The sequence below is a fragment of the Oncorhynchus keta genome, chromosome 5, assembly GCF_023373465.1.
Source record: "Oncorhynchus keta strain PuntledgeMale-10-30-2019 chromosome 5, Oket_V2, whole genome shotgun sequence".
NCBI lineage: Eukaryota > Metazoa > Chordata > Actinopteri > Salmoniformes > Salmonidae > Oncorhynchus > Oncorhynchus keta.
In genome coordinates this window covers 15,846,296-15,860,835 of record NC_068425.1, presented here as the reverse complement: position 1 = coordinate 15,860,835, position 14,540 = coordinate 15,846,296, and the positions used below count along the sequence as shown (strand labels likewise).

The following is a 14,540-nucleotide window of genomic DNA, read 5'->3' as shown; positions in this document are numbered from 1 at the left end:
AATGTGTGCTCTCTGTCTGGTCTTGGTCAGTATCCGTGCTGCAGCATTCTGTATGTTTTACAGTACAGAGACCTTTAAACCGGTGTAATGTGTGCTCTCTGTCTGGTCTTGGTCAGTACCCATGCTGCAGCATTCTGTATGTTTTACAGTACAGAGACCTTAAAACCGGTGTAATGTGTGCTCTCTGTCTGGTCTTGGTCAGTATCCGTGCTGCAGCATTCTGTATGTTTTACAGTACAGAGACCTTTAAACCGGTGTCATGTGTGCTCTCTGTCTGGTCTTGGTCAGTACCCGTGCTGCAGCATTCTGTATGTTTTACAGTACAGAGACCTTAAAACCGGTGTAATGTGTGCTCTCTGTCTGGTCTTGGTCAGTACCCATGCTGCAGCATTCTGTATGTTTTACAGGACAGAGACCTTAAAACCGGTGTAATGTGTGCTCTCTGTCTGGTCTTGGTCAGTATCCGTGCTGCAGCATTCTGTATGTTTTACAGTACAGAGACCTTTAAACCAGTGTAATGTGTGCTCTCTGTCTGGTCTTGGTCAGTACCCGTGCTGCAGCATTCTGTATGTTTTACAGTACAGAGACCTTTAAACCGGTGTAATGTGTGCTCTCTGTCTGGTCTTGGTCAGTATCCGTGCTGCAGCATTCTGTATGTTTTACAGTACAGAGACCTTTAAACCGGTGTAATGTGTGCTCTCTGTCTGGTCTTGGTCAGTACCCGTGCTGCAGCATTCTGTATGTTTTGCAGTTGACCAATGGCTTTGTTGGGTAGACCAGACAGGAGAACATTACAGTAGTCAAGCCTGCTTGTAATAAAAGCATGGATGTTTCTCTTTGTATCAGCCTGAGAGAGAAACGTTGGCAATGTTCCTGTCACGTTCTGACCTTAGTTCCTTTGTTTTGTCTTTGTTTTAGTATGGTCAGGGCGTGAGTTGGGGTGGGCAGTCTATGCTTGTTTTTCTATGTTGTTTTTTGAGTTCAGCCTGGTATGGTTCTCAATCAGAGGCAGGTTTCGTTAGTTGTCTCTGATTGAAAATCATACTTAGGTAGCCTTTTTCCACCTGGGTTTCGTGGGTGTTTATTTTCTGTTTTGTGTGTATTCACTAGACAGGACTGTTTTGGTTGTTCGTTCTTCCTAGTTATTATTTTGTTTAGTGTTCAGTGTTGATTATATTAAAAATCATGAACCTTAGCACGCTGCACCTTGGTCCTCACCTTCTTCCACCGACGACAGCCGTTACAGTTCCTCAGGTGGTAAAAAGCTATTTTGGTCAAATTCCTAACTTGTGATTTGATATTCTGTACAGAATCTAAAATGAAACCTGGGATTTTTACCTTTTGTTTTATCTTTATGGCCCGTGAATTAGAATGTGCAGCTAGATTATCTCTCTGTGCTTTGGCTCCAACAATAAATACCCCAGTCTTGTCTTGATTTAGCTGGAGGAAGTTGTGAGCCATCCAAGAATACGCCACATGTGATATGTATTTGATGGGTGACAAAAAAGTATTGACCGGTTAAATCAGTCCGAAACCAATTTATGGACCAATGGCTTTCACATAACTCTCTGGACAATGTCAATAATAAAGTTATCCAGTCCACCATCAACTATCAAGGTATTCATTTTATGTTAACAAATGTAAGACATCAATCTCATTTAACTGCAGACAAAGACATTCCACTTAATTGGTAATCATCTTTGTGCTTTTAGCACAACTCTCCCAGATGCCAACATTTCGTCAAGGCACACACCTACAGAAAGGAACCTTTAGTTGAGGTAAGACATTTCTCGCTGACACTTTGTGGTGATTGAATGTAGTCAGACATCTCTGGCCATGTTTAGGCGTGGAGTGATGTGGGAAGGGTCAGAGGATGCAGAGAGATGAGATGAGTTAGACCAGACCAAACCAGACCAAGGCTGATTGAGGATGTGATCTAAGGAGTGTCCTCAGATGATCTGAGTGTCCTGAGGAGAAACACTGTCACCACTCTCAAAACGGACAGGGAATAAATTAGACTGCTTCTGTCCATATGAATTCTAGACAAACTAGACGCACTCATTCTATTCTATTCTAGACACACTCATTCTATAACCTAATAACCAACGTTTTCGACAGACAAGCTGTCTTCATCAGGGTATAGTCGTGGTGCTATATCATATTTATGCACATACAGTACCAGTCAAAAAAGTTTGGACACACCTACTCATTCAAGGATTTATCTTTATTTTTAATGTCAGTGTGTGGAATTGTTTTCTGTAAATGTATGTGTACTCCAGGCTGGTTTGCGCCGCGTTATTGTAACCCGTGTGTGTTTAGTTTTCATAGTACCGTGTTCTGTTCGCCTCAATAAAGGGCTCCGTTTGCTACCCATTTCTGCTCTCCTGTGCCTGACTTCCCTGCAGCCAGTTGCACACTACTTTACAGAACTCCACACCCAGACATGGGGGGAAACAGAGGGTTATATGCAAGACGAGTAATGAGGGAATGCAAACCAGGTGTGCGGGAAAACAAGACAAAACAAATGGAAAATTAAAGTTGGATCGGCGATGGCTAGAAGACCGGAGACGTCGACCGCCGAACGCCGCCCGAACAAGGAGGGACCAACCTCGGCGGAAGTCGTGACAACATCATTCATATGACTGGGCATTTCCCTCAATGATGGATTGACTCAATAATTTGCCTGAGAGACCAGCATGGGTCTTTGAGGCATGTTTCCTCTAAAGTCCTCGACTGATTGGAAAGCAGTTAAACTAAAATCAAACATCAGTCAGTTAGTTGGTGTGTTGCCTTATGGTACACACTCACTCTCCACTGCAACGTATGTGTGTGTGTCACAGATGGGCTAGATCTCACTACCTGCCAGACTGAGCTGTGAGGTACACCCTGTTAAGAAATTGATTTTTAAAGAGCGAGTCACTGAGAGGCATCTGCCTTCATCTCCTCTCCACACCACTAGCTACTGTGTGGTAAACTACTGACGCACTGTGGGCTTTATAATCAAGTCAACCCCTTTTCACTAAACTATAACTGTCACATCGGAAGATAAGCAATGTTAAATCACACATGGGATGGCAAGCCACTGTATTGAGTCAATGAATGAGTTGTGTATTCAATACTCAGCGGGATCTTGCCATTTAGTCCGACCTTCTGTTTATTATATGAAGATATCAGGGTAACACATAATGTGATGCCATTTAAATGAAAGTAATAACGATATAACCACGTTATTCTATTGATCATTTATAAATCATCAATAAACTTTTACTCCTTCCTCAGGGAAAGATAATCTTGTAAAGAGATTCATCCCGAGGCATTTCCAAGCTCATAACTGCTTTCCATATGCTTCAATTTGGCAAACAAATATTATTTTCCAGGGACAAAGAGTGTGTATAGCGGGTCTGAAATAATTGACACCCTTGATAAAGATGAGGAATAATGACTGTATAAAATGAATTATTCAAATACTGGGCTATATTGTACGCTCAAAAACAAGTGGGAAATTATAACATTTTACAGCAATACAATTGCTAAAGAAAAATAGATTTTTCTTAACAAGTAATACCATTTTTCTCAAAAAGGTAGGAGTCCAAATGATTGACACCCTTAAAGATTTGTACAAATAAAGTAGTCAAAAGTTTAGTATTTGGTCCCATATTCCTAACAAACAATGAATACATCAAGCTTGTGACTCTACAAACTTGGATGCATTTGCAGTTAGTTTTGGTTGTGATTCAGATGATTTTGTGCCCAATAGAAATGAATGGTAATTAATGTATTGTGTCAGAAAATCCTGAAAGACTACTGGTTTTATTGGTTTATTAGAATCCCTATTAGCTTTTTCTGAAGCAGCAGCTACTCTTCCTGGGGTCCACACATACAACACGACAAGTAACAAAACACTGATAGACAAGAACCGCCACACAAATATAAAATACAACGATATACAAACAATACAACTAAAGAATGTATTTAAAATATATATATTTTACCTTTATTTAACTAGGCAAGTCAGTTAAGAACAAATACTTATTTACAATGACGGCTTACACCGGCCAATCCCGAACAACGCTGGGCCAATTGTGCGCCTCCAAATGGGATCGCGGACGGTTGTGATACAGCATGGAATCTAACCAGGGTGTCTGTAGTGACGCCTCAAGCACTGAGACGCAGTGCCTTAAACTTTGTTAGAGTGTGTCATTTCACAGCTCCTATTGTGCCGTGAGATGTTGTTTTATAAAACATTTTTAGGTCATTTTGATATGTGCTTGAGTAATTGGAGATAGAAGGGGGGTTCCATGTGATCATGGCTCTGTATAATACTATGGCGAGTCCCCTGTCTTGTGGGGTATGTATGTGTGTCTGAGATGTATGTTATTTGATTATGCAGACAATCTGGAATTCTCATCAAAGTAATATTTCTTATAAAAACTACAAGATAAGTATTTAATCTCTCTTTAACCCTCAACAAGGAAAGATTGGCATGCATGTTGTTGATGTTATGCAGTTACTGTGCATTCGGAAGGTATTCAGACCCCTTCCCCTTTTCCACATTTTGTTAAGTTATAGCCTTATTCTAAAAATGTTTATTTTTCATTATCCTTATTAATCTGCACACAATACCCCATAATGACAAAGCAAAAACAGTTTTTGGAAATTGTTGCAAGTTTGTTAAAAATAAAAAACAGAAATACCTTATTTACATAAGTATTCAGACCCTTTGCTATGAGACATGAAATTGAACTCAAGTGCATCCTGTTTCCATTGATCATCCTTGAGATGTTTCGACAACTTGATTGGAGTCCACCTGTGGTAAATTAAATTGATTGGACATGATTTGGTACCACAGTTAACAGTGCATGTCTGAGCAAAACCAAGCTATGAGGTCAAAGGAATTGTCCGAGGAGCTCCAAGACAGAATTGTGTCGAGGCACAGACCTGGGGAAGGGTACCAAAACATTTCTGCAGCATTGAAGGTCCCCAAGAACACAGTGGCCTCCATCCTAAATGGAAGAAGCTTAGAACCACCAAGACTCTTCCCAGAGCTGGCCACCCAGCCAAACTGAGCAATCGGGGAAAAACGGCCTTGGTCAGGGAGGTGACCAAAAACCTGATGGTGACTCTGACAGAGCTCCAGAGTTCCTCTGTGGATATCAGGGAAGCTTCCAGAGGTCAACCATCTCTGCAGGACTTCACCAATCAGGCTTTTATGCTAGACCTCACTACCCTCTGGAGAGCCTTTTGGTTATGGGCGGTGCAGCTGCCGTCCCAGGCGGTGATACAGCCCGACAGGATGCTCTCGATTGTGCATCTGTAAAAGTGTGTGAGTGTTTTTGGTGACAAGCCGAATTTCTTCAGCCTACTGAGGTTGAAGAGGCGCTGCTGCGCCTTCTTCACCACGCTGTCTGTGTTTCAGTTTGTCCGTGATGTGTACGCCGAGGAACTTAAAACTCGAACATCTCTGGAGAGACCTGAAAATAGCTGTGCAGCAACGCTCCCCATCCAACCTGACAGAGGTTGAGAAGATCTGCAGAGAAGAATGTGAGAAACTTCCCAAATACAGGTGTGCCAAGCTTGTAGTGTCATACCCAAGAAGAATCGAGGCTGTAATTGCTGCCAAAAGGTGCTTAAACAAAGTACCGAGTAAAGGGTCTGAATACTTATGTACATGTGATATCAATTTTTTATTTTTTATAAATTAGAATTTTTTTCTAAAAACCAGTTTTTGCTTTGTCATTATGGGGTGTATAGATTGATGAGAAAAAAAAACTATTGAATCAATTTTAGAATAAGGCTGTAACGTAACAAAATGTGGAAAAAGTTAAGGGGTCTGAATACTTTTCGAATGCACTGTAAAGGCAAGGCGTGCTGTCGTTTTCAACCAGCTGCAGATTTGCTAGGTTTTTCTTTGCATCATTTGGCCATATTACCGGACAGTAATCAAGTTGGGACATACCCCTCCCCATCTTCATAACAACTTAGTCAATATGATAATTGACCATCCAATGTTATACCTAGGAGCTTAGTCCCTCTGTAACTTTCTCACTCATCATTATTTACGATTCATTAAAGATTATACGCAATCAAGGTAGCACCCACATTAATGTAGAAGTGTTTAGAAACATTATATTCTTATTTACAATAAAAGTGATTCCAAAAAGACACCATACACGATTTACCATTAATTTCTATTGGGCACAAAATGATCTGAAACACAACTTAAACGAACTGCAAATGCATCCAAAACGTTTGTAGTCACAATCTTGATGTAGTCATTGTGTGCTAGGAACATGGGACCAAATACAACATTTTTGACTATTTTATTTCTAAGAATATTAAGGGGTGTAAATAATTTTGACCACTACCTTTTTGAGAGAAAAATAATATTATCTGTTAAACAACATCTCTTCGTCTGAGGAATTGTATTAGTATAAAATAACAATTTCTCAAAATGTTTCCGCTTACAATATAGCTGTGTTTGAATTCTTTATTTTATAAAGTCAATATTGCTTATCTTTATCAATAACTTTGAACCCCACTGTAAAGGTTTTTCTCAGGTTATTCTGAAACAAACAGAATAAATTGTGCTTTATTGGTGTACAGGTATCTTCTAAATGATTTACAGTGATATATTAAAATCCATGGTGGCATGTCTGTGATTTTTCCTCCTAAAAATGGTGAAAGAATCCAGCCACCCATATCAGGCTGTTCTCTCTGCTACCGCACGGCGAGCGACACCAGAGCGCCAAGTCTAGATCCAAAAGGCTCCTTAATAGCTTCTATCCCCGAGCCACAAGAATCCTGAACACTTAATCAAATGGCCACCCGGACTATTTGCATTGACACCCTTTTTTTTTACCCTGCTTCTACTTGCTGTTTATTATCTATGCATAGTCACTTTACCCCTATCTACATGTACATATTACCTAAATTAACCTGTACCCCGCACATTGACTCTGTATTGGGAACCCCTATATATATAGCCTCGTTATTGTTATTTTATTGTGTTACGTTTTTGAATATTTTCTTATATTCATACTTTTTTAAAACTCTGCATTGCTGGTTAAGGGCTTGTAAGTAACATTTCACGGTAAGTCTTCAACATTTCACCTGTTGTATTCAGTGCATGTCACAAATACAATTTGATTTGAACCCGAGTCGTATTGAAAATGAATAATAGTAAGATTTCATAATGCATTATTTTTTGGGGGGGGGGGGCAAAATGCATTATTTGTGTTTTATGATATATTCTTGTTCAAGTTGATATGACAAATCTATTTAAACACACACATTACTAGAAAGGTATCTCCTGAATAGGTAACCAAAAGTAAAGTCAGGATTATGGGCAGTAGCCAGTGCGGTCAATCTCCCCTTATCATTCACACATTAACAAAGCAGCAGCAACAACACGTGGCAACACTTCAAGAAGCATAAACAAAGACAAAAGCAAAACATGAAACTAGTTATATCATCTCACTTATATCATCTGACTGTTGTGAATATTGAGCGGTATTTTCATGGTTTTTAAAAATGAAAGGAAAGTACAACCAATACTATGTCAGTAGGCCTATGAGATGCCATCCTTACACTGAATGTGAACCTAAGAAAAGTGATCATATCCTGATCGTTGGAAGCACAATTGGGGAAGCATGGAAGCTGCTCACGACTGTTGGTCACTGGTAACATCAGTGCTGCTCTAGCTGCTGCTGCTACCACTACTGTTGTCCTCTTCACTCTCCTCTCTGATGTCATCCATGATGAGGTCGTACAGGTTCTCCAGGCTTCCTTGGCTCAGGCAGGTGTTGACGGTGGAGCCGGAGCTGATGTGGACGGAGCTGGGATTGACCACGCGAGGCTTCCTGTTCCTCTGGCGACTGCGGGGGTGGACACACTCTGTCCCAGGAACATGGGGCTCTGGCATGGAAGTACAAGGCCAGTTAGTTGGCTGGAGCCAGCAGCCAGACAGACATGTAAAAGGCCGCCATCTTGTGGTACTTGTTTGTAGTAACACACTCTACAAACCACAGTACATTGCACTGTACAGCGCAATGTGTGTGTGTGTGTGTGTGTGTGTGTGTGTGTGTGTGTGTGTGTGTGTGTGTGTGTGTGTGTGTGTGTGTGTAGTTTAACCTTGTCTGTTGTAACAGTCCTCAGCGAGGCAGCTGTGTGGGATAGGTTTTCTGGGTCCTGCTCCTCCTACCCCTCCCTTGCGTGGAGGAAGAATCTCTGTTGGGATCACCAGAGTTCGGCAGGAGTAGCAGGGGGAGCCCAAATCCATCCTCCCAAAGCCCCTGATGGACAAATCAAACCAAGTGCATAGAGATTAAATCACATTTATCATTTCTCATAATCACACATGTACAGGACGCTCCAGTTTTTACCTGAAGGAGCGTGTGCATTTGGTGCAGCAGAACTCTCCAATACCCCACATTTTGTCATAAGGGACAGGGTCATATTTCTTCTTGCACAGGTGACAGCGAGATACCTAGGAGAGATGACAGTCAGTGGAGACCCCAGTTAGTAGATGAACTGGCCATGTGAAATACACATTCTAAGACAAAGTAACAAGGTAACAGGAACACAGTTACAGACACAGGCATGGAGAAATACATTTGAACTATTATGAATGGGTTTGGCATGCATATCAAACAGAGATGTGTGAAGACCACGGTGGATACCAGGTGGGTATGTATGGAAGAGCATTACCCTCTTCCTCTGGGGTACCCGACGCCACCAGTCCTTGTCACAGGTCTGGCAGGCAAACTGGTGCAGGACAGAGGGGGTGAGGTGGCGCTGGGCATTATCAAACATTCTCTTGTTCTTCTCAGTGAGAGGCAGGACCCGCAGACGCTCTCCCAGCTCCTGAAGACTCAACACACACGAGCCACACACATAATGACAGGGACACACCGATGCGCACACACACCTTTCAGTTAGCCATCCACTTAACCATTAACCCTTAATCTCTTTCCCCACCAGTAAAGTCGGTAAATAGTCTGTGGATGACTGACCTTGATATCATTATCGTCTTCAGGCTGTCTGCTACCTCGGGGCTGTAGGAAAGACAATGTAAGTCATAGAATTAGAAATAGTCAAGGCAACCAATTTACCAACCTGATTATCAGATTGGATATAGGACAAATGTAATATGATAGGAGTTTTATTCTCTCTTCCAGCCCTTGAACAGTGTTGTTATAATAGCTCACAAATCTATTCCCAATGTGTTATTACCCATTACCAATATGGTTATGGAATATGGAACTTCAAAATCAACAGAGATTTTTGCATTATACTAAAATGCCTGAAATCCAGATGTCTTCTGATGAACATTGATTCTTTAACCCAATGAAAGACGGACTAACTAACACTGTGACTGTGTTGTACCTGTTGTGCAGGAGGGACCTGAGGTTCCCTGTCCTCAGCTGTGAGTCTCTGCACCACATTCTGAAAGAGAGAGAGGTGGGTCAAGGGTCAAGGTACAACTGAACTGTCATGGTTATGACCACAAAGATCACATTTTCAAAGAAATACAGACCCGCCTGGATACACCCCTAATCCAAATACACACACAAAGCGACAGAGAATAGTATGGAATGTATTAATGTAACCTTGACTGCCTGATCCGTCTGTAAGCATTTTCTGTCCTCATCATCCAGCTCTGCACGACAAGAGTAGAGAAAGAGGAAGAGTCCGAGATTAGATTGTCAACATGGCCAACCCTTTAAAGCAAATAAAATGGGTCTGGTTGTTAAACCACCCGAGACCATGTCTGAAGAGAGGTTAAAGAGGCCATCAGCAGCTGAAACAATAACAGTCTTCCTCGCCCATGTTTCTGTAAAAAAATGTAGGGACTTTTAAATGTATACACAGAGCTACGGATGCAAGGCTGACCATCCATAATATAAAAATGATAGTTACACCATGTTTTGAGGCTATATAGTGTTTGTTTTTCATTTACTTTGTTTTCAAACAATGAAGTAAAACAAGCTTATATTTGGGGTTCTGATGGGTTACGACAGTTGAACTAAGCTCATGAAGCATTTATAAGTTATATTATTCAAGAATCAATGGGCACATATCATAAATGCATAAGTCCAACAAACGGATGTAGCAAATGCAGATTGCCCCTTTAAGGGATAGTTTCCAGGACAGATGAATCCTAGTTCTGTTCCTGGACTAAGGGCACATTTAACGGAGAATCCCCATTGAACAAGCTTTTTAGTACTGGACCCGGTGTCTTGGAACACCCTCCATAGGGTTTCCTATGGTGTTATGACTGGGGTTTGCATCTACTGTCAACCATTTCTTTACCGTTGCCTTTCTTCAGTATAACTGCCCAGGTGACCATTTGATGTTTGTTGGCATAGCGTCTCATCAGTAAGGTTGCCTTTTCCACCGCTATCTTTCCATGGAATGTCTCCCTGAACCGCCGGACACTTTTCTCCAGCTGAGTTAACAGACAATTAAGAAAAGGACAATAAGAATCTAAAATAAACAGGCTGGTGTCAATCATGTTGTAAATAAAATAGAAGATCAGGCACATTCAACAGGAAGATCGATCGAACATTGCAACAAATGCAAATGCAGCCTAAGGACATGGTTTATTCAAAAACAGATCACAACACAACGCACAATGAAACACACACTGCTCTTGCCCTGTCCTCTCTAACCACATAGGCCTATTTATAAAGTGTAATAACTCTATAGTGTTTGATGACGTTATTTAGGTTTAGGCTAAACGTATGAGAAATGTGAGAGAAAAAAACATCATTATTATCCAGCGTTAAAAGTTTCACATCGACCAAAACACAAATTGGACATTTGATCCGTAGGACTACAATACAAACAAGAAAGGCGCATACAAATCGACCATGTAAAACAGTGTTACTGGCCAAATTAAAACTAAGTTTACCGTAGCCTACCTCAAATTCATCTTGCAGACAGCTCATTTTGTTATCGTCTAGGCTTTTTCTACCCTTGCATATGTCGTTCTATAGCAACATATTTAGCAACAATCGATATATTTCCTTGTAGCGCTGCAGTTGCAGTGTGTTGACTAACGTTAACAACTTTCACTTTGATAAGACGGCGCGTTCAAAACCACTGGGATCTTGGAACAATACAATGTCAGATCATTACGTTAGGGTGAAAAGTCGGAGCTCTGGAAAGAGGCCCGAGTTCACGAGTTGAAATTCCGAGTTGGATGACCGTTCAAATGATTCTTTTTCCAGTCAGAGCCCCATTTGTTGTACGAGTTCCCATTTCTTTTCAACACACTGAAGTCGGATTTCGGGATTCCCAGTTCCGAGTTGTTTTGAACGTATCATTAGACTGGTCATACGTACCACGCGTCCACGCACGCCCACGCACGCCACACACCGTAAAAACAAATACACACCAACCAATGAACACACAACCAGCCCCCGCTACCTCTTCTTCTTATTATTTGGTATCATGGCGTTGCACATTTTGTTTGTGCATTTCGCCACCTACTGTGCGGCAGTGTATGTTCAATCACATTATACAAAAATAAAAAGGGGTAATACATATACATTTCACCACCAACCAACCCTACAACTATATACCAATATTTCATAAAAAAAACATCTAAAAAATCTCACACCCATCTGCCAGCTACACTCCTGCTCCTACACCATGCCAACGGCCTGGGAGGACGGGACACCCCCACTCAACACACCCTGTAACTCTTCTGAATTCAAATCTCATATACCCAAATACTTCTCTGCAGCTGCCACCACAACATTTATTTTCTGTGATTTACGTTCCCTTTCTGCGATACAGCTGATAACCATTGCTATGAACGCTGAGAAGGCAGCCTCACTGAAGCTCAAAACACTATGGCATCTCCCTCTGTGCTGACACAGATCTACGACTCACTGGGCTCCTCTCAGGATTTCTCACCTTTGACCCATCTGCCTCTACTTTCTTCACTGCCTCGGAATACAACACCTTCTGCGCTACGCTCTGGCCACTTCAACTTGCCACTCTCATACCGGACACTTCCGATCCCCAGCAACATGGGCACCACTACAGTTGACACACACAACTTTACCAAAACTACACAATCCTCTGTCCAATGCCCTCCTGCACACTTCTCACATCTTGGAATCTCCCTCCTGCACACTGCTGCAACATGACCATAAACATTGTACCTGAAACAGAGCAGTGGATTCACCACAAACACTCTAAGAGGATGATATATCCTAACATGACTTTGTCTGGTAAAGACTCTGTTTCACCACGCTCACCACCAGGTCTGTGTCGCGCCAAACGGAGGGTATCAAGAGCAAAGCATGAAGCAGATCTTGACCCAAGTTGCGTGACACGGTACGCCTGCTTCCTTGGGTCAGAAGAAACATAAACAAAAAGAAAAAGTCCACTTCAGGTTACCTTCACGGATTCTACTGTAAACAACTCCTTTCCCACCCATCCTGAAACCACAAATGGATCTGCCAAAAGGCAAGGGTCCACTTTCTCCAAAAATGTCACTCCTATTGAACTAGATTATTTTGTATTTTGTTCAATGACACTTCAATTTCTCCTCTAGAACTCAGTCTGGCTCATGGCTCACTCTGTTTGACACCAATCATTTTTCAACACCCCATCTCCATTTTTATCTCCATCTTCCTCCAGATTCAAATCCAACCTCTGCTTTCCTCATTCTCTTCAACCGCCTCTTCCTCTTTTTCCACCTCCATTCCTCCTCAGAAATCCACATTTCTGTGTCCCTGTCCCAATATCCCTGTTCTTGCTCCAGGATTCCTCTTCAGAACCCCTTTCAAGTGAACCGTTCCAACCAGCCCGCTCTGCTCCTTCTTCTTTGGGATTGGATTGGTGGATCGCATCCAACTTTTAAGGTGCATACACCACCACCTACTGTACTGGAGTGTAAGGCCAGTCACAGCCCACCAAAAAGTAATTATCTTCATTAGGCCTGTTCATCTAAGAAAGTGAAATACCACCTCCCTCCCATTTACTCCCCCCACTACACCACCCAAACCCCAACCCTGTCCAGTCTCTCTAACCTTTTCACACAATCTCTCTCTATGTACATTACCAGTCAAAAGTTTATACACACCTACTCAGTCAAGGGGTTTTCTTTATTTTTACTATTTTCTACATTGTAGAATAATAGTGAAGACATGGTCCTTCTGTAGCTCAGTTGGTAGAGCATGGCGCTTGTAACGCCAGGGTAGTGGGTTCGATTCCCGGGACCACCCATACGTAGAATGTATGCACACATGACTGTAAGTCGCTTTGGATAAAAGCGTCTGCTAAATGGCATATATTATAAAACTATTAAATGACACATATGGAATCATGTATTAACCACAAAAGTGTTAAACAACAAAATATATTTTAGATTGTAGATTCTTCAAAGTAGCCACCCTTTGCCTTGATTACAGCTTTGCACACTTGGCATTCTCTCAACCAGCTTCATGATGTAGTCAACTGGAATGCATTTCAATTAACAGGTGTGCCTTGTTAAAAGTTAATTTGTCAAATGTCTTTCCTTCTTAATGCGTTTAAGCCAATCAGTTGTGTTTTGACAAGATACGGGTGGTATACAGAAGATAAACCCTATTTGGTAAAATCTTGCCATATTATGGCAAGAACAGCTCAAATAAGCAAAGATAAACAACATTCCATCATTACTTTAAAGACATGAAGGTCAGCCAATCCGGAAAAGTTTCTTCAAGTGCAGTCGCAAAAAACGTCAAGCGCCATTATGAAACTGTTTCTCATGAGGACCGCCACAGGAAAGGAAGACCCAGAGTTACCTCTGCTGCAGAGGACAAGTTCATTAGAGTTACTAGCCTCAGAAATTGCAGCCAAAATAAATGCTTCACAGAGTTCAAGTAACAGACACATCTCAACATCAACTGTTCAGAGGAAACTGCATGAATCAGGCCTTCATGGTCGATTTGCTGCACAGAAACCACTGCTAAAGGACAGCAATAATAAGAAGAGACTTTGCTTGGGCCAAGAAACACGAGCAATGGACATTAGACTTGTGGAAATCTGTCCTTTGGTCTGATGAGCCCAAATGTGAGATTTTTGGTTACAATGCAGAGTAGGTGAACGGATGATCTCTGCATGTGTGGCTTCCACTGTGAAGCATGGAGGAGGTGGTGTGATGGCGTGGGGTGCTTTGCTTGTGACACTGTCTGTGATTTATTTTGAATTCAAGGCACATTTGACCAACATGGCTACCACAGTATTCTGCTATGATACGCCATCCCATCTGGTTTGCGCTTAGTGGGACTATCATTCGTTTTTCAACAGGACAACGACCCAACACACCTCCAGGCTGTGTAAGGACTATTAGACCAAGAAGGAGAGTGATGGAGTGCTGCATCAGATGACCTGGCCTCCACAATCACCCGATCTCAACACAATTGAGATGATTTGGGAGGAGTTGGACCACAGAGTAAAGGAAAAACACCCAACAAGTGCTCAGCATATGTGGGAACTCCTTCAAGACTGTTGGAATGGCATTTCAGGTGAAGCTGTTTGAG

General features: G+C 41.8%; 1 protein-coding gene across 3 annotated transcripts; it reads right to left on the bottom strand.

Moving 5' to 3' along the window:
- Positions 1 to 2,205: 2,205 nt before the first annotated feature.
- LOC118384550 (shiftless antiviral inhibitor of ribosomal frameshifting protein homolog) lies at positions 2,206 to 12,784 on the bottom strand. 3 transcript variants are annotated; one of them, XM_035771168.2, is made up of 9 exons: positions 12,668 to 12,784; positions 10,312 to 10,447; positions 9,609 to 9,658; positions 9,385 to 9,444; positions 9,012 to 9,053; positions 8,707 to 8,862; positions 8,382 to 8,485; positions 8,131 to 8,291; positions 2,206 to 7,914 (listed from the first exon to the last, which is right to left on the bottom strand). In XM_035771168.2, the coding sequence occupies exons 1-9, from the start codon at positions 12,737 to 12,739 to the stop codon at positions 7,697 to 7,699; spliced, it is 999 nt and encodes a 332-aa protein (XP_035627061.2). In that variant the 5' UTR covers positions 12,740 to 12,784; the 3' UTR covers positions 2,206 to 7,696. The 3 variants fall into 3 exon arrangements, with proteins under 3 accessions (XP_035627061.2, XP_052374790.1, XP_052374791.1); XM_052518830.1 differs by lacking the exon at positions 12,668 to 12,784 and adding an exon at positions 10,923 to 11,327; XM_052518831.1 differs by lacking the exon at positions 12,668 to 12,784 and adding an exon at positions 11,140 to 11,327.
- Positions 12,785 to 14,540: the final 1,756 nt, after the last annotated feature.